Source organism: Mustela nivalis, assembly GCF_964662115.1.
Source record: "Mustela nivalis genome assembly, chromosome: 12".
NCBI lineage: Eukaryota > Metazoa > Chordata > Mammalia > Carnivora > Mustelidae > Mustela > Mustela nivalis.
The window spans coordinates 13,759,334-13,777,670 of NC_139031.1; the positions used below are offsets into that span (position 1 = coordinate 13,759,334).

The 18,337-nt window shown below is 36.4% G+C and overlaps 1 protein-coding gene across 19 annotated transcripts in view; it reads right to left on the bottom strand.

Moving 5' to 3' along the window:
* Positions 1-18,337, bottom strand: part of LOC309845665 (putative RNA-binding protein Luc7-like 2) — a 61,482-nt gene that overhangs the window by 38,854 nt on the left and 4,291 nt on the right. For 7 of the 19 annotated variants that reach the window (XM_082693940.1, XM_082693934.1, XM_082693935.1 and 4 more), the window contains one exon: positions 6,458-6,552. In XM_082693940.1, the coding sequence (XP_082550066.1) occupies positions 6,458-6,552 (95 nt within the window). Of the gene's footprint in view, positions 1-6,457; positions 6,553-8,184; positions 8,256-11,241; positions 11,319-18,337 lie in introns of those variants that run through there. The other 12 variants (XM_082693946.1, XM_082693944.1, XM_082693933.1 and 9 more) reach the window with 3 other exon arrangements.

Consider the following 18,337-nt stretch of genomic DNA (forward strand, 5'->3'; position numbering starts at 1 on the left):
CTCTCAGCGGAGAGTCTGCTTCTCCCTCATCCTGGGGCTCCCTTGCTTTTACACATTCTCTCCCTTTGACAAATAAAACAATAAAATCTTAAAAAAAAAAAAAAAAAAAGAAAAAGCCAAAACTGGTAAAACTTAGGGTGCATTAAAACTGGCATTTTTCAATGAATACTGTTACACTAAAAAAAAAAAAAAAAAAAAAAAAAAAAAACTGGCATTTTTACAAATTGGGGGGGCTCTGGAAATTTACTTGTCATGTAAATTGAAAAGGAATAAAAAAAATGAAGCCAGTTATCTGGACTGATGCTAAGAACTGCTAAAAAATACAAAAATAGGGGCCCTGGGTGGCTCAGTTGGTTAAGCGACTGGCTTCGGCTCAGGTCATGATCCTGGAGTCCTGGGATGGAGTTCCACATCTGGCTCCCTGCTCAGCAGGAAGTCTGCTTCTCCCACTAATATCTCTCCTCTCATTCTCTCTCTCTCCCTCTCAAATAAATCAATAAAATCTTAAAAAACAAAAAACAAATTAGCCCGAAACAAGCCATTTTGGGGGAAGAAATTCTGAGTTGAAAGTATCTAAAGACTAATTCTTTCACATCTTCATGTGGAACTAGTGCTGTCATTATTTTTTTTAAGATTTTATTAATTTATTTGACAGACAGAGATCACGAGTAGGCAGAGAAGCAGGCAGAGAGAGAGGAGGAAGCAGGCTCCCTGCTGAGCAGAGAGCCAGATTGTGGGGCTCCATCCCAGACTCCTGGGATCATGATCTGAGCCAAAGGCAGAGGCTTTAACCCTGAGCCACCCAGGCACCCCTACTGCTGTCATTATTAGAAAAGCAACTCAACAAACCCAAGACACTCTCCAGCACCTTACGTGTTAAAAGTAACACATTTCCCACTAACAATGGTTAATTTTTCAAACCCAGGTTAGTTTTATAACAGACTTATTTAGTGTTTTACTTTGGGTGGACTGATTACTCATTCAACACAACGGAGGGACACTGTTCTAGATGCTGAGGACCTAGCACTGAACAAAATATGCCTGCCCTTATTATGAAACTTACATTCTAGGGTCTGGTTGAGAAAATTCTGTGGTTTCTTTCTTTCTTATACTTATTCTGCTTCTCCATACTCCCACGGCTCTTTTACATATGTACTAGCAAAGAGACTTCCAACAGTTTGAAAGTTCAGGCTTGTATGTATCCAAGTAACCGATTTTAGACCAGCCCTTAAACAGAATAGTTTAGAGAAACAATAAGGGTCTTTGAACAGTTAGTAAAAACTGCACTTCAGCTAAAAACTAGAACCTTTTAGGGCAACATAAAATCAACAGAGAATTTTTGACAACTAATATTCCTACTCAATCACTTCAAAAAGGCAGAAAAAATTTTTACTTTATCTTTGTCTCGATTTCTCAATTTTAAACTTTATTTTTTTATAGCTTTTTTTTTTTAGATTATTAAGCTATTTGATGGTGTGAGACAAAGTGAGAGAGAGAACACAAGTAGGGGGAGTGGGAGAGTGAAAAGCAGGCTTTCTGACTCAATCCCTGGGCTCTGGGATCATAACCTGGGCCAGAGGCAGATGCTTAATGACTGAACCACCCCCACGTGTCCCTCAATTTTAAACTTCAAATTCAATTTCTGAGCAGCAGAATCTCTTTTTAAACAAAATTTCATGGAAAATCCCTATACCTGTAATGTGTAAAATTCCTATTAAAGTAGGAAAGACTGGCCAGTCCCCATAAGGCATGAAATACATCCAAGGATACGTCAGAAACATTTGAAAGTCACTGACCTAAGTAACTGTGCTATCTAAAAAACTAACAAAAGCCACAAAAACATTTTTTTAAAGTATTTAGATTTAAATACCTCTAAGATTCCTGTGTTATATAATATACTGTAATTCTCTGTAAGACATCTGACAAGCACAATTTCTCTGAGCCTTAATTTTTCCCACCCATGAAATGATGACCTTACATTACAATACATGATGGTCTGTCAACCCTCCAATTATACTTGATGAAGGCTGTAATAAAATTAGTAGTGGCCATTTTTGATTTCAGGACAGGCACATCATGAGAGTATACATTTTCACCTCTGCAGACCTCAATTTCAAGCTTCTGTTACGATCTCTGCTTTATATTTAATGCCTCTAAATTATTACTGCTACAGGGGCACCTGGCTCAGTTGCTAGGCGTCTGCCTTCGGCTCAGGTCATGATCCTAGAGTCCTGGGATGGAGCCCTGCATTGGGCTCCCTGCTCAGTGGAGAGTCTGGTTCTCCCTTTCTCACTCCCCCTGCTTGTGTTCCCTCTTTCACTGTGTCGGTCTCTGTCAAATAAATAAAATCTTTAAAAATAAATAAATAAATAAATAAATAAATAAATAAATAATAAGTAAGTAAATAACTGTATTACTGCTACATACCTTTTTCCCAGATCACAAGAAGCTAAATCTGAAAGGGGTGCTACCTACTTTTTGCACAGTGACTAGAATAAGAAACTAAGTGTGCCAAAAGGAGGAGGAGAATGAGTCTTAAAACAATATTCTCAATGACTAAGGGAATAACACAAGCCTTTGAAATAAAGAAGCTTCCTCAGTTACAAGAAAAGTCATGCTTATAAAAACCATAACCCAAAAATACATATGTACAATTATTTTCAATCTCTATTCTACATCTAACCTCCTGACTTATTAACTTATGAATCAGTTATACCAGAGTATCAGACTAATGAAAATGTAAAATATTATGGAGCATTTTTCATCAAACTGAATTCCAAAAATACTTCATACAATAGTTAGTCATGACTGCATTTTTAGAAATCAGACTTTCCATCTCCAAAAATGCCAGAAAATACACTTCTGTGTATTCTTCTGCTAAATAATTTAGTGTATTGGTGAGTCATATTCTGCTGGAAGTGACAGATCTCAGGAAAAGGGTAAACTTACTTATACAACAAAGAAAAAAACATTATAAAATCAAGTTACAATTCAGTTCTTTTCATCTATCATGTTAAAAAAGAAAGAAAAAGAGAAACAGACATTTCAACATAAAGAGGTATGAACTGTTAGACTGTGCCAAAAAAAGTCCTAGAGAGACTGGTTGCTAAGTCATAAGTCTGTAATTATAAAGCATTTGTACACAGGATGAACTGTTATAGCTTTTTCCTAATAAGGGTCATGAGAAAGTAACAACATGTATGGTTTTGAGTTATCAAGGAGACCACTCTCTAACACTTAAGTCTTAACAAAGTCCCACAGCCATCTCTACTTCAGCTCTGCTTCAATTCTCACAGAGGTTCATAACTTCTTAATACCATCTTTACATAAGGCAATCTCAGGTCTATTACACTGACAAAAGGAGGTATTTTCATCCAGAGTTTCCCTGGCATAGTGCCTATAAAAGGGTTTTCAATAACCGTTTTTAATATAATCCAAGCACTGACAATTTTAAGCCACAATATTCAATTCTGTACCATAAGAAAATGTTACCAATTAATGTTTTTCTATCATTTTAAAATGTGTGTTTCAGAGATGTTAGATTTGAGAAAATGTGCATTTTATAAATCCACCAGGCAAGAACTTAAAAGAAGGAAAGTCTAAGACCAATCACTCATCCTTTTTCATTTAAAATAATAAAAAATTAAGGATTCCCTACAGAGTAGAAAACATGATGAGTAAAACATGGTCCCAACTGAACTTTAAATCAATAGAACTATGAGAATTTGAATACTCACCTACTATCATTAAAGCTAACTGTAGATCATAAAACAAAACAGTTTTAAGATTTCATTTGTTTTGGGACACCTGGGTGGCTCAGTCATTACGCTTGTGCCTCCGGCTCAAGTCATGATCCCAGCATCCTGAGATCAAGCCTTGCATCAGGCTCCCTGCTCAGCGGGAAGCCCACTTCTCCCTCTGTAGCTCCCCTGTGCTTATGCTCCCTCCCTCCACTCTCTGTCATAAATAAATAAAAATCTTAAAATTAAAAAAAATAGATTTTATTTATTTTATTTAGAGAGACAGTATGCACACACACACAAGCAAAGGAGTGTGGCTGTGGGAGGACAGGCAGAGAGAGAATCCGGAGCGAACTCTGCCCTGAGCACCAGGCCTGACGCACCACTCAATCCCAAGACCCTGAGATCATGACCTGTGCCATGACCTGAGTTGGACATTTAACCAACTGAGCCACCCAGGTGCCCCTAAACACCTGACTCTTGGTTTTGGCTTAGGTCATGATTTCAGGGTCATAGAATCGAGTACCACAATGGGCTCAGTGCTCAGTGCAGGGTCTGCTTGTCCCTCTCTCCCTTTTTGCTCTTCCCCCTGCTTGTGCTCTCTCTCAAATAAATAAAATTAAAAAAAAAAAGAAAGAAAGAAAGAAATGAGCATAAATGCATATGTACATTATAAAACATAAAGCACTACTGTAATGTCAGATTTTTATTATTAATGGCAAATCTGAAGAATATAACACTTGCTATGGCTGGTTTTATAGTTTTTTTTTTTTGTTTTTTTTTTTTTTAAGATTTTTATTTGTTTATTTGACAGAGAGAGACAGAGAGGTCACAAGTAGGCAGAGAGGCAGGCAGAGAGAGAGGGAGAAGCAGGCTCCCCGCCAAGGAGAGAGCCCGATGTGGGGCTCGATCCCAGGACCCTGGGATCATGACCTGGGCCGAAGGCAGAGGCTTAACCCACTGAGCCACCCAGGCGCCCCTGGTTTTATAGTTTTAAAAAATAAAAAAAAACTAACTTTGTCACTCTGTTAATTAATCCTGTTCTCAAAAATTACTTGAAGTGATAATTTAGCCATTAATTAAAATGACTGTTAAATTTAATAGTAAATGTGGAGAATCAAAGTATACTACAGATAATTATACATTTTACAGATTTCAAATGTTTTATAAGTACAGCAGAAAATACTTTATGGACACTCAATAATACATTCTTAATAGAGTAGAAATTAGGGTCAATTATCTTATCATAGTTCTAAGCTGAGTGCCCAGAATCTGGGTTACGTTATTGCACTTAGAAAAAAAATTAGCTATCACATATGCTTTTAAATGCAGGGTTGTTTTCTTTCTTTAATTTTTTATTTATTTATTTGCCAGAGAGAGAGAGAGCGAGCGAGCACACACAGGCAGGCAGAGTGGCAGCAGAGGCAGAGGGAGAAGCAGGCTCCCCGCGGAGCAAGGAGCCCAATGTGGGACTCGATCCCAGGACGCTAGGATCATGACCTGAGCCGAAGGCAGCTGCTTAACCAACTGAGCCACCCAGGCGCCCCTCTTTTCTTTCTTTTAACCTAATACAGTTTTACAGTCTTTCCTACTGGAAAAAGACAGAGGTGTTTCCTATTGTATATGCCCTTGATTTCTGTTAGAGCTATTTAACTTTTCCTATCCAGAAGAAACCACTCATTTAGAATACTTTAACTACAGGAACTCATCATGTCTGAAAATGGACAAGAAATCTTTTCTTCATTTCAGTCATTCCAGGCAAATGAGAAATAAAACCAGCTAAATGTTTAGCTCCTACTAGTCCTCCTCCACCACCACCACATGTAGCCTGTGAAGGAAAGCTCTTGCACTGAGTAATCATTTCAACCAAACCCCAAAGTCAGAAAATCAGATCCTCTCTTCCATTTAAATAGGTCCATCACCATGTGATTTATCTTTCAAATTAAAATGACAATACTCCAAGGTCAACCAACATCACTAGATATAGAATCTAATTAAGTAAGCTTTACATTATTAGGAGTCAGAAATATAAATGCATTTTAAGTGACACTACTAGCAAATTAAGTTGTATGAATTTAAGTATTTGCGACGTTTTCCTCTCTGACTTCCACAATATATAATGTGCACAAATCTAAACATGTAATGCACTAGACATAAGTCTATTCTGATCAACAGTAAAGAAAACTATTTTAAAAGTTGTTTCTAGGGCGCCTGGGTGGCTCAGTGGGTTAAGCCGCTGCCTTCGGCTCAGGTCATGATCTCAGGGTCCTGGGATCGAGTCCCGCATCAGGCTCTCTGCTCAGCAGGGAGCCTGCTTCCCTCTCTCTCTCTCTGCCTGCCTCTCCATCTACTTGTGATTTCTCTCTGTCAAATAAATAAATAAAATCTTTAAAAAAAAAAAAAAAAGAAAGTTGTTTCTATAATTTCAGAACTGAAAGTGCAACTACAGCATAAAAATTGCCTCTATATTCCAAATAAGAAGTGCTTTTTCAAAAATTTCTCTGAAGAATTGAAATAATTATAAAGCAAAGGATAACAAGACTTTTTGGAGGAATTCCATTTTTGCAGATTTAAATCATCAACTTCAATAAACAATATAAGAGATGCAAAGCCCTCCTATAAACCTTTTTAAAAGGTGACAAGGAATTAAGTCTTTTTCAAGTAGTTCATTTCTGTAGGATATCAATAATCAAACAGTAAATTTAATAAATACGTACAGTTCCAGAGAGGACATCGTGGGGACAACAGTTGAGAAGGTGACTCTTGCATACTCTGTCATCACTGAATTTGATTCGTTGACGAGTAGTATCTCCTGTAATATAGGAAAGTTAATAACATTCAAGGTTAGACAACTAGAAAATACTTATTTTCTGAGAGTCCTACTATCGCTAGCTTTTTCTGTGTGGCTATACACACATATATTTATTTATAAATCAGCTCAAGAGGGATTAGTTTTTTATATAATATCCTACAGAAAAACTATCTTAGACATGCAGTTGCAGTATGTGTACTGCACATGTAATTCAAATAGTCAAAGTGGGAAAGCAATGCATTCTGTTAAACAGAGTACTTCAGGAAAGCACAGGATACAGAGCAGGAATGGACTTTTAAGATTATGGAGTCCAACTCCTTTACATTGCAGATGATGAAACTGAGGCCCCAAGAGGTTAAGTGACTTGCAGCAGACCCACAAGGAAGTTTCTACTGGTATACAGGGTTCCCTACTTGACGCTAAGCATAGATTTATTTTGTAATTATTTACATTAATTGAAAAACATAAAAAGTAATCTTGCAAACATTGCATACACACTGCGAATCCCCACTGAACCCCAGACGCCATTTCTTCCACTATTTTGTTCCAGCTGAAGTGTCTCCCTTTTGCTGCTGGGATGAGTTAGAGAGGGTAGAATAGCATGTTTAAGAGTGTACAAACCTGGAAGAAGGACTTACACACCAGTCAGACAAAGGCACATTGCCCAAATGAAACGTTAACTTTAATGCCTCCAAAGGTACCATACCTTCAAATTTTAGGTGATCTGTGCTACATATGGCCAAACCTGGTACATTTAAATTTATTCTGTCTTCATGTAACACAATACACCTCCTAAGCAACAGAAGCATCCAAGCTCCTAGTCAAATATGCCTATCTAACTCAAACTTTAAAGAGTCTAAGAAAAAGAAAGGTAACTAGCTCTAGTAACAATATATAGATGTTAGTTACAATTTTTTTGCTTAGAATCTCTTTGGAAAAAAAGAAAAAAAAAAACTCTTAAGGACATTTTTTCTATGTAGAATGATAAGCCCTAAGAAATGTAGGTGTTTTATTTTAGCCTTAAATTGATATCATCATTGATCAATGAAAACCTACTGATGAATTACTGAAGCGAGAACTGTTGGTACCAAAAGAGATTGTAAATACCTCTGTACTTAACATGATGCTTGAGGCACTCCAAAAACTCATCTAGAGGTGATTCAATTATTTAAATCAATTTGTTTTTCACATGTGAATAACAGAAAGGTTAAACCTTTGCCCCTTTCACATGGACTTTGACGTTACTTCACATGGACATGACATTACTTTGAAGAACTTAATGCGAAGTCAACTAAATATGTCATTTTTAGGTGGGTAAGATTTTGTTCAAATTGTTTTAACTCCGTTAAAGAGACTTAAAGAAAATTCTCATTTGTAATCACGGTATATAAAATTTAAGAAAAGTAATTTATAGCTAAAATGATAGCTTCAGAGCAGTTCAACAATAGGTTTTCTAGAGGCTAATCTCTAGTTAAAGTAGGTTATTTTTGACACCACAATTTGGAATAAATCATTTAGTGTTCACGCCTGCTACTATAATAAAGGTTATTTTGATGGTCCTTTTTTCCTTTTAAACACAACTGCTTTTGTTCCACATTCATTAACACATCTGAAAAGTTAGTGATAACTCACGGCTCGGCGAATGCGGGGCCTTTCTGACACTCCCTTGCAGATTGAAGTAGGCAGGCATAGATACATTGAACCTTTACAAATAAAACAAGGGGCCAGATTGTTCAGTTTGTATAGAATAGACTCTGCCAGCAATTTCAATACAGCATCTAGAAGTACATGTTGACTGTAAAGATTCTTGTATATGAAAACAAAAGTGAACAAAATCAGGGTGTTTTGTTTTTTCAAAATATTGACTTAACAAGTGTAACCCTACATAAGAATATGACTGACCATAGGAAAAAGTCCAATGCGGAAACTCTGGGAAATGGTCTCTGGGCCAAGAGGGGCTTTAAAAAAATGCATTTTTAAACATTTTATGTCATTAAAACTTTGGTGAGAGCCGGGCGTAAGTTCACGTTAGAATGGTACTATGATAAGCAGCACCATAAGGGCAATGCTATATATTAGAGTCTTGGTTTTTTTTTTTTTTTTTTGCTTACTGGTATGTAAGAAAAAATGTCTTATTTTTAAACTGTACCCAAATTATGTTAAGAATTTTAAACATGATGTAACTTTTTTAAATAGGGGGGAAAAAAACCCTTACATATCTAGGATTCTAACTACTACAATATCTAAGCTTTTTAGCATGCAACAACAATATTATTTCAATGCTATGTCAAACTAATGGCTCAGTAATATTATAAACCAGGCCTTAGAATAATACCAAGGTTCTTAGAAGTTTTACTAGTCAAACATTTTATGAAGTAGGGTGACTGTTTTTGCTTCAGAAATCACAACATTAAGTCTAACATTAAGATATATGTGCCCTGAAGACACAGCTATTAGGTACAATATAAACAATTCCAAATACGAATTTAGCAAACATTATCCCTACTGAGCTCTTACAAAAAGCATTATTTCTATAAATGTCAAGAAGCATTTTAAAGTAACTTCTCACTGCGTTAAGAGTGGTTGCTCTAGAGGCGCCTGGGTAGCTCAGTGGGTTAAGCGTCTGCCTTTGGCTCAGGTCATGATCTCAGGGTCCTGGGATCAAGCCCCGAGTCGGGCTCTCTGCTTGGCGGGGCCTCTCTCTCTTTCTCTGCCTGCCTCTCTGCCTACTTGTGATCTCTCTCCGTCTGTCTGTCAAATAAATAAAATATATTTTTTAAAAAAGAGTGCTTGCTCTATAAACATTTGATAAGTGCAAACACAATAAATACAGCTATCAAATATCAGCTTACACATTACGAAAACCTCTAACACCAAGAAATAATAAAACCGCTAATAATTTCAGATACAGAAATATCCCAAGATGGATTAGCAACTAAGTATCTGGTAACTGATATTTTTAAAGTTTTACTTAAGAGACTTTAAGGTTAACATCCTAAAATAATTTGGCTACATTACCATGCAGTACTTAATAAACTTATTTGGGCTTATGCCATGAAACGCTTAATTTAGCTAAACCAACAAAGAATTTTAAAATAAAAATACTGGTAATTTTGGTTTCTATCAAGGTATCTGGCCCAAACCATGTTTTTCAAAAGAAACTAGGTAAAGCAGTGCCCATTTAAAAAAAAGAAGGGGGGGGGGAGACTACAATTAATAGAAAATAATTATAAACCAAATCTTTTAATAAAAAGAATCACTTTATGAATTCAAATCTTTTATCTTTGGATTTTCTGGGCACATATTCATATAAAAATAACCTGAGTTAAAAAAAAAAACAGTTACCCACTTACACTAACACTGAATCCAAATGATAGAATCAAACTTCTTAGTGCACATACCCTCTGTGCTAGTCAATGGGGTTACAAATAGGCATAGAATTACAAGCTCTCTACCTTCAAGGAATCCATGATGTTGATAGAGAAACAGGACAGTTAAATGAAATAACAAGTAATAAAGGTAGCATGACCCAAGAGCCAAATGGATGTCTCTAACAGTAGTACTTCAGGAATTCTAAGAGTAGAATGGCCACCAAGGATGGAGAGGTTAGAAAAGGCTTCATACAAAAAGCAGAAGCCAAAATTTAAAGAAAAGATAGAGGACTCAGACCACAAGAAAGAAGAAGAACATTTCAAACTGGAGTATTATCTTTAACAAACCTTATGTAGGCAGAAAGATTTAGGGAATAGTAAATACTCCAAGTCAAATTTGGCTTTGGCAAATGGCTACATGTGGAGGAATAGCAAAGCTAGGGCCAGAATAGCATTTTCTGAGTAAAATCTGATTTAATTTTTTTCTTCAATCCAGATTTTTAATGTGTAAACAAAGTTTTAAAAGTTTAAAAATAACAGGACAGAGATTAAACCAAGTTATTTGAGTTACAGCAATACAGTGTCCTACCCATAAAAACATGGAGGTTTCTCTACCCTGTAACCTCTACAATTATTAATTAGGCTTTGTACATAACTACAATCCAAGTTTTTAGAATTAGTAACTTGATTTGGAACTTTGGTAGGCAAAGTGTTCTTCATTTGAATGAAAGCATCAAAATTTCTCTTTAATATTTACTACTAAGCAACTAATTTCAGACTAACAACTTTCTTTAGTTCTCTCTTTGCTTCAACCCCTTCATGAGTTGCATACATTTGTAATTTGTATTTGGGAATACCTGAGTTGCAAGTATACCAACAAAAACTGGAATGCCTATTATTCTTCTCAAAGTTTCTCCATGAGTTAACAGGGCCTAACATGGTACTGAAGCAGTTTCACTTGGAGAATACAGATAGGCCACTCTGAAAAGGCAGCTCCAGCCCAGAATGTACTCAAATACTGCTATGCTCAAAATCCTCTTCAGTTTGTTGGGAGAGAAAAATAAGCCCACTGTAAATCCCAACACTGTTATTTTATGGTCCTGTCTCTTTTGAAACTGACTTAGACTTCAACAGTAGTAGTAACACTTAAAACTTCAGCCTAGATGGTATCTGACATCATTTTACATGGTGCATGCTATTTTCCCAATACCCACCCCCCTCCCAGTGCCACCACCCTCTCCCTCCCATACAAACAATAAATCAAATAAACTTTCATAGATTTAGGTGCTATTTTAAAAACATCAAAATTTTACTTTACCCATTCTCTCCGATGCTCCCTGTATTTTTTTAAGCTGTGAGTGGATGACCATGCTATGTGATCAACAACTGTGAAGGCTAAGCAAAAGTGAACTGAGTTTAGTATTGTAATTAAAAGAACCTTAAACTCTGTAATATTTGACATATATAATGGTATGCAGAATCCTTATTTTACTGCATATTATCAGGCATTAAGGCAAGCAATTTATAAAAACAACTAATTAGTATTTCTTTCGTATAGAATTAGCTTAGAACTTAGCTTAGGGAAAACAGAGAAAAACTCAATAGCACACAAAGCAAATGGAAGCAACCCCTAGCTTATAAATGGGGCCAGGAGAGAGAAAGCCCTCCCATATTCTCCAATGTGACAACCAAACCCCTCCCCACAGGTACACTTGTTAGGAGCCAAGTGTCACCATTGGGTTAAGATAGGATAGGTACATTCCCTCTGAAATAAAATCCATACCCCTCAGTGAAAGGAAAGGAGAGCAAGAAAAAGAGGTATATACCGATAGCTTAGTTTCTCATTTCCCTGTGCCCTCGGAATCATCGAATGTAGAGAAATGTTTCACCCTCTTATTACCACTTCTTGTAATATATCGGCTACTGAGTCCACCTAGTAACACAGAAACTCTATAAAGACTGGTGGCCAATTTCTAGTCTCATACAGGGCAGGAAGCCTGTCCCAGGAAGCCCTTGTCTTCAGGGGTGAAAGGAGATTCCTGCTGCACCATGACTGCTACACTGAAAAACCCATGTGATTACTTTTATAGTCTTCTCAAAGTTTCACATCAACTCCACTAACTTCTCTCACCTACCTTTGCTGTTCCTTTAGAATTCAGCCTAAAGCTCATCTATAAGAATGATCTGTAATTATCCTTTTAAAAAAAACCTATTATTCCATGCATTGTTTACGCACTTAGTTTAATTCACTGAATATTTATACAGTTGAAAGTACACAATTTGTTTTGTAAAATGACTCATTACCATGTCTTAATATATTGTGACTAGAGGGGTTTTGAAACAGTTAACACAACGTGATACATATCAAACTCTTCAGGAATGTATTTATTACGTACTCAAAGGTGGCAGAGGAAAAAACCAATTATGGCATTGTCCCTTCCAAATTAAGTCACTTCTATCTAACAGAACTTACAAAAGCCATACCAAGTAAGTAGTAGCAAATTTATTTATCCCCAGAAAATGCAAAAATAAGGGTACTATATGGTCCAGAAAGCTATCCCTCTTAATCTTTCCATAGGGTTCTGTAGGTTTATAATCACAAATAAGTACTACTATTACCCCTATGAGAACCCCCAAAACACACCCAGGCAATGCCCACTGTAGAGCTGCAATGCCCATTGTAGAAACTGCTAGAACAAGTTCATTCTTACTGAATATGATCAAAGATTAATAATGCTAAAGTTAACTTTTTAAATCTACCAGCCTGCTTATCTATGAAAATCCATGTAGGGGCACCTAGGTGGTTCAGTCATTAAGCGGCTGCCTTCAGCTCAGGTCATGATCCCAGGGTCCTGGGATGGAGCCCCACATCGGGCTCCCTGCTCAGTGGGAGCCTGTTTGTCCCTCTCCCAGTCCCCCTGCTTCTGTTCCCTCTGTTGCTGTGATTCTCTGTCAAAAAAATAAATAAATAAAATCTTAAAAAGAAAAAAAAGAAAAGAATAACCATGTAACAGAATTGTAACCAATGAGACAGAGGAACAGCCTGGATATTAGGTGAAAAAGCTTACAGGATATTTAAGAACTAACAATGGTGATGGAGATGTGAGAACAGGAATACTAAAGTAGCTACATTCCAAGGGTTCTATTCCAGCCCTAATCTTCTCTCATTACACAAGCAAAGACTCTTGGCCACAGCAGGGCTGGTGGTGGAAAGGCACTTTACGATATCTATCAACATGTTTCTCCTTTTAGATTTAAGAGATATATCAGAAAAGCCTGAATAAACTGTTACCTAAAAATGAAGTTCTAAAAGCAGATTATATAGAATGTGTTTTATGATATATGTCAGACAGGAAAGATGGTCATTAAAAAGCTGCAGCCTGCTAAATTTCCCATTTTGATACTTACTTGCAGAGCTGCAAATTCTGATACAGTAACACTTATACTGGGAATATCTGGTGCCCTCTATCATCCAGAACTTTCTATACACAAAACCAGAAGTAATGAAAGCTATCTCTGGCTATGAAGAAATAGCTGAAAAGAACCAAAGAGAAAGTGATTGGTTGATTTATCAAAAAGACAAATTCTTGTCAGCCGGCTATAGCAATAAAAGCTAAGCCTCCTCAAGGCTTAGCCTCCCCAAATCAAAAAATAGTGAAGGAAAGAAATAAGAAAAGAAATGAGAATATCAAAGGACAGAAGTGACAGACAACTCAATGATAAAGGAAGTTAAAATGAAAAACAGATTACAATGAAGGAGACTGAGCCTTGCAACTACTGAAACAACAGCAGAAATACTGTGTCACGCTGAATACACACCAAATTCACTAGGATGGCCTCTAGGGAAAGAACTGTGACTGTGAAGTGGAGAGAAGAACCTCATTTGCAATATTTTGTTTTTAGTTTGAACAAAGTAACACTTGTTCACTCCTATAGGTGTCTGATAGTCTTTTGCATTTTTTTGCCAAATAAGACCCATACAATCAACATCATAGAATTCATCAATTAAAAATAAACATAATTGTTCATGTGTAAACCTTCATTTCCCACTAGCCTGTCAGTTTAGAGTCCTACATCACTACTTTACTGCAGATACAAAAGACAACAGAAACCCATGTGTCCATAATCTCTAAGGAAAAGAAGTAACTAAAGCAAATCAGCAACCTGGGGATATTCAGGAAAGAAAGATTCTATTCCTATTAACAATTATTATACTCTAAAACACATCAGCCAGTAAATAAAGAGAACACTATGTCCAGGGAAGTATCCTTTTAATACCATGAGGAAAGTAAAATAACATGGGAATTTCTCAAAATACGACCACATGGTTTCCAGAATCAACTATTATTCTAGCAAGCTTGTCCTGCTGTTCCCCTATCTGCAAGGTAAAACCACAGCCACCTCACCCACAGTTTCTAGTCCAGGGGTTAATCTTTTATAAGTAGCCTTTCCCAGAGCCAGGCACCTTTCCACATGCCCCTTGTGAAACAGGTTGGTGAAGTCCTGCAGAACTGCTGGCTACCATTGGCCAAACCACTACTGAGGAGAGAGAATTCAAGCTAAATAAAGTAATTTCACCCTTGAGGACTAGACGAACCTCTAGGGATACTAGATCGCTCCATCTCACAGGTATGTGCTTCTTCTGGTCATTTCTACTTCAGGGCTTGGGTATGTAGTTAAAACAGCTTTTTCTTTCACTAGAACGGTATTTTCCAAAGCATGAGATTTATACAAAAGATGATTTTAGGTGTTATCCAATTTCACCAACAGGATTTCACCAACATTTTAAGCACCACTGAATTATTTAGTGATTATCATCATGATTAACTTTAGAAGTACACGATCAAGTCCATACCTCTAATAAGGTAATGTTTAGCATGTGTGACAACAGAGTCTAAGCTTTTTCTTGAAATTTTTTGAGCCTAAGTTTTATCTCTTAAAATATCATATTGTTGGGGAGCTTGGGTGGCTCAGTTGTTAAGTGTCTGCCTTTGGCTCAGGTCATGATCTTAGGGTCCTGGGATCAAGCCCTGCTTCAGGCTCCTTGTTCAGCAGGAAGTCTGCTTCTTCCTCTCCTACTCTCCCTCCTTGTATTCCCTCTCTCTGTCAAATAAATAAGTAAAATCTTGAAAAAAAAATATTAAAAAAAATATCATGTTGTTCTCTTTGTATTTTTCTGGTGACATAAATTTTCATTTTAAAATTAAGTTTTTAGAAAGTGAGTTTATGTTTAGAAAATATTAAATAAACAGAAAATAGGGTTAAAAAACAGTCAAGGTGGTATGTGAGACGAACACTTGGGAAACACTTATCTAGAACAGAGTTTTTCAAACTTTTATTGCACATAAGAATCAGGTAGAAGGTTGTTTAAATCACAGATTATTGGCTCCAATCCCCAGAATTTCTGGAGTCAGCCCAAGAATTTGCATTTCTAACAAGTCTCCAGGTACTGCTAAAGTCTGCGGACCACATTTTGAGAATCACTCACCAAAACAGTGGTCAACAAGCTTTTTCCTAAAGGGCCAGACAGCAAACATTTCAAACTCGCCAGCTATAGATATCTCTTGCAACTACTCAACTCTGCTGTTTCAAGGAAAAGCAGCAAAAGACAGTAGGTACACAAATGGGCATGACTGTATTCATATAAAACTTTATTTACAAAAAGCAGGTGGGCCACAGTACCAATCCTGATCTAAAATATACCTTCAAATAACTAAAAAAGGGTATACTGCGTAATCTAGTAACAAGACAAAATAAAGAGGCAGTGAACAGTTAAGTATCCCATAGATAATAACCAATTAATATCCAACTTATTTTATTAAAAGGTAAAACTCTGGAAAGTTTTACTCTGAAAGAGAAAACTGAAGTCTCAAGAAGATAAAAACAAAACAATTTACCATGCATTCAAGAGACATGACAAAAGACTCAGCAAGGGCATCTGGTTAAATTCTTTTCATGTTGAATCACACAGGTCAAACATCAATGCACATGGTTCACAACTAAATTAGAACATATGGATCAATATCTAGTGAACTTTTTTGTTTTTTTAATAAAAAAAATTTTTAAAGACCCCCTTCGCTAGCCCATGTTAAAAGAGCAAAATACATTTACTCAGTTTTTTTTTTTAAAGATTTTATTTATAATTTATTTGACAGGCAGAGATCACAAGTAGGCAGAGAGAGAGAAAGAGGTGGAAGCAGGCTCCCAGGACCCTGAGATCATGACCTGAGCCGAAGGTGGAAGCTTTAATCCCACTGAGCCACCCAGGCGTCCCCATTTACTCAGTTTTTACAAAACTACTCTATAACCTCAGTCACCTTACAAAAACTGATTAACTGATGTATTTTGGCCTTGCTTCCAATTTTTACCCTAGCGGCTACTACTGCATGAGAATTTAAACCAAAAAGGTACAGAATGACTTTTCTGCAGGTGAATTCACAAGATTCCTGTCAGAAATGTACCCTCTTACTCCCTCATTCCTTCTCCAGCAAAATGTTCCAACTTTCTTCAACTTGTCTACAATTTCTTAGTTGACTGACTGAGTGGTTAAAACAATCGTTTTATTCGTTTATAAGGTACTTCCCTGTAGACTATACTAATAGCCCCAGGTTTGTAGGATTCAATCCATTTCATGTACCTTTCTAGTATATGTGCTGCCGAAGCGAGCACTCATGTACCTTTCTAGAATTCCATCCTTGAGGAGCATTTCCCTCACTGATCTAGTTTTGCCCACACTTAGGTGACCTTCAGTTTAAGCCATCTACCTATCTTTGCAACCCCATCACTTGCCTGAACTCTTAGCAACTTCAAGCTTTAATGTCTGTATAAACCACCGAGTACTCAACACCACTATCTGACTCATTAAGACCATGATCCATGACACCTTTCCTACCTATGATGAACGTGCAGCTCACCACCATTTTTCCTCATGTAACATCTTATCCAAATCAAAGCATTTATTTGTTGCTTACAGAGCTTATGTAGTGATAAACAAAATGATTTTTCTTTGGTTTCCATTTATTTCTTTATTCTTTACCCAAAGTAAAAGAATATCTCACAAGCATAGGCTTCCTTGAGGAAAGCTAAACGACTATAGAGAATCCAAGAAGAAAACAAGATTACATGAAATGATACCATTACTATTTTCTGGGCTGTTTTGCAGACAAATATTCAGAGTTCAAAATGTAAAATGAATTAAACTTTGTTTAAAATAGACTCACCATATGGATGTTAACAGGGCTTTCACTGCTTTGATATGCCTGAACCTCTAAGTCAAATATTCAGCAGAACTCTTATTTAGCCTGATGTTTAACTACTGTTTAACCTTATTTTTGCCAAAATTTCTTAAGTTAAAAGAATTACAAGCTCTGGAGTAAGATATACCCCATTATTATTTTTTTAAATGTGTGCTTATACATTAAAGGCTATGCCTCCTTCACTTATAATGAACAATCCAAGTGGAATAGAATGGTTTACAACTGACCAAGAAATAAATATGGCTCATTATGCTAATGAGAAAAATTTAAAAAAAAAAAAATGCTCTCAATGTTGATGACAAGTCAAGAAACACAGATTACAGTAAAGATGACTTTATGAAGAAAATCCACTGAAGATAACACTGCTATCTTTGATTCAATGATTTATTTTGCAGAAAGGCAGCAATGTCATACTATCCTACAGGTTCAAGTTACGTATCACTAAACTTATATTAGGAACAAGTAAATGATTTACTGAACTTTATTTTCCTGGTTACCTCCTAGGATGAGTAGTACCTTTTATTTTACATTCTATAAAACTACTATACAATGTAACTGACAAATTATGACTAAATGTACTCTATTAACTAAGGAAACACATCACTGTATGTTTAGAAGGATTACCCTAAAAAATAGGTTATCTGAAAGCTTTAACTTGCCCTAGACATTCCCTAACCATAATGGGCAACTAATACTGCAATAAAATTCTATTGTTTTCCACATTCTATTAATTCACTGGTCGCTTGGGACATGAACTACAGAAAGAGAAGATGCTGGGGATGATTGTCATTCCCGGCCTGTTTTAACCTTTCCAAGATGACCTCTGCCATTTAAAGGTTGTAAGTAATTTAAAAACATGGAGTCCTCAAACTACTTCTCTAAATTCCCTGGTTTCTAAACTTAGGATATAATCTAAATTCATGCCCACAATTTTATTTAATTCCTCTCCCTTGTACCTTGCCAGGCCTTTTAGGGGTCAGGACCAGAGGCTTATAACCAAAGTCTATTTGCTGGCAAAAGTTTTAGCTAAGGGACATTTCTGCAATTAACCAAACTCAGAAAAAATAACTAGTCTATGCAAGGACACGAGTTCCTCCAACTGTCACATAGACAATTCTCAAATTGCTGCTTGAATTCTCCTTTGCTGATCCTCCCTCC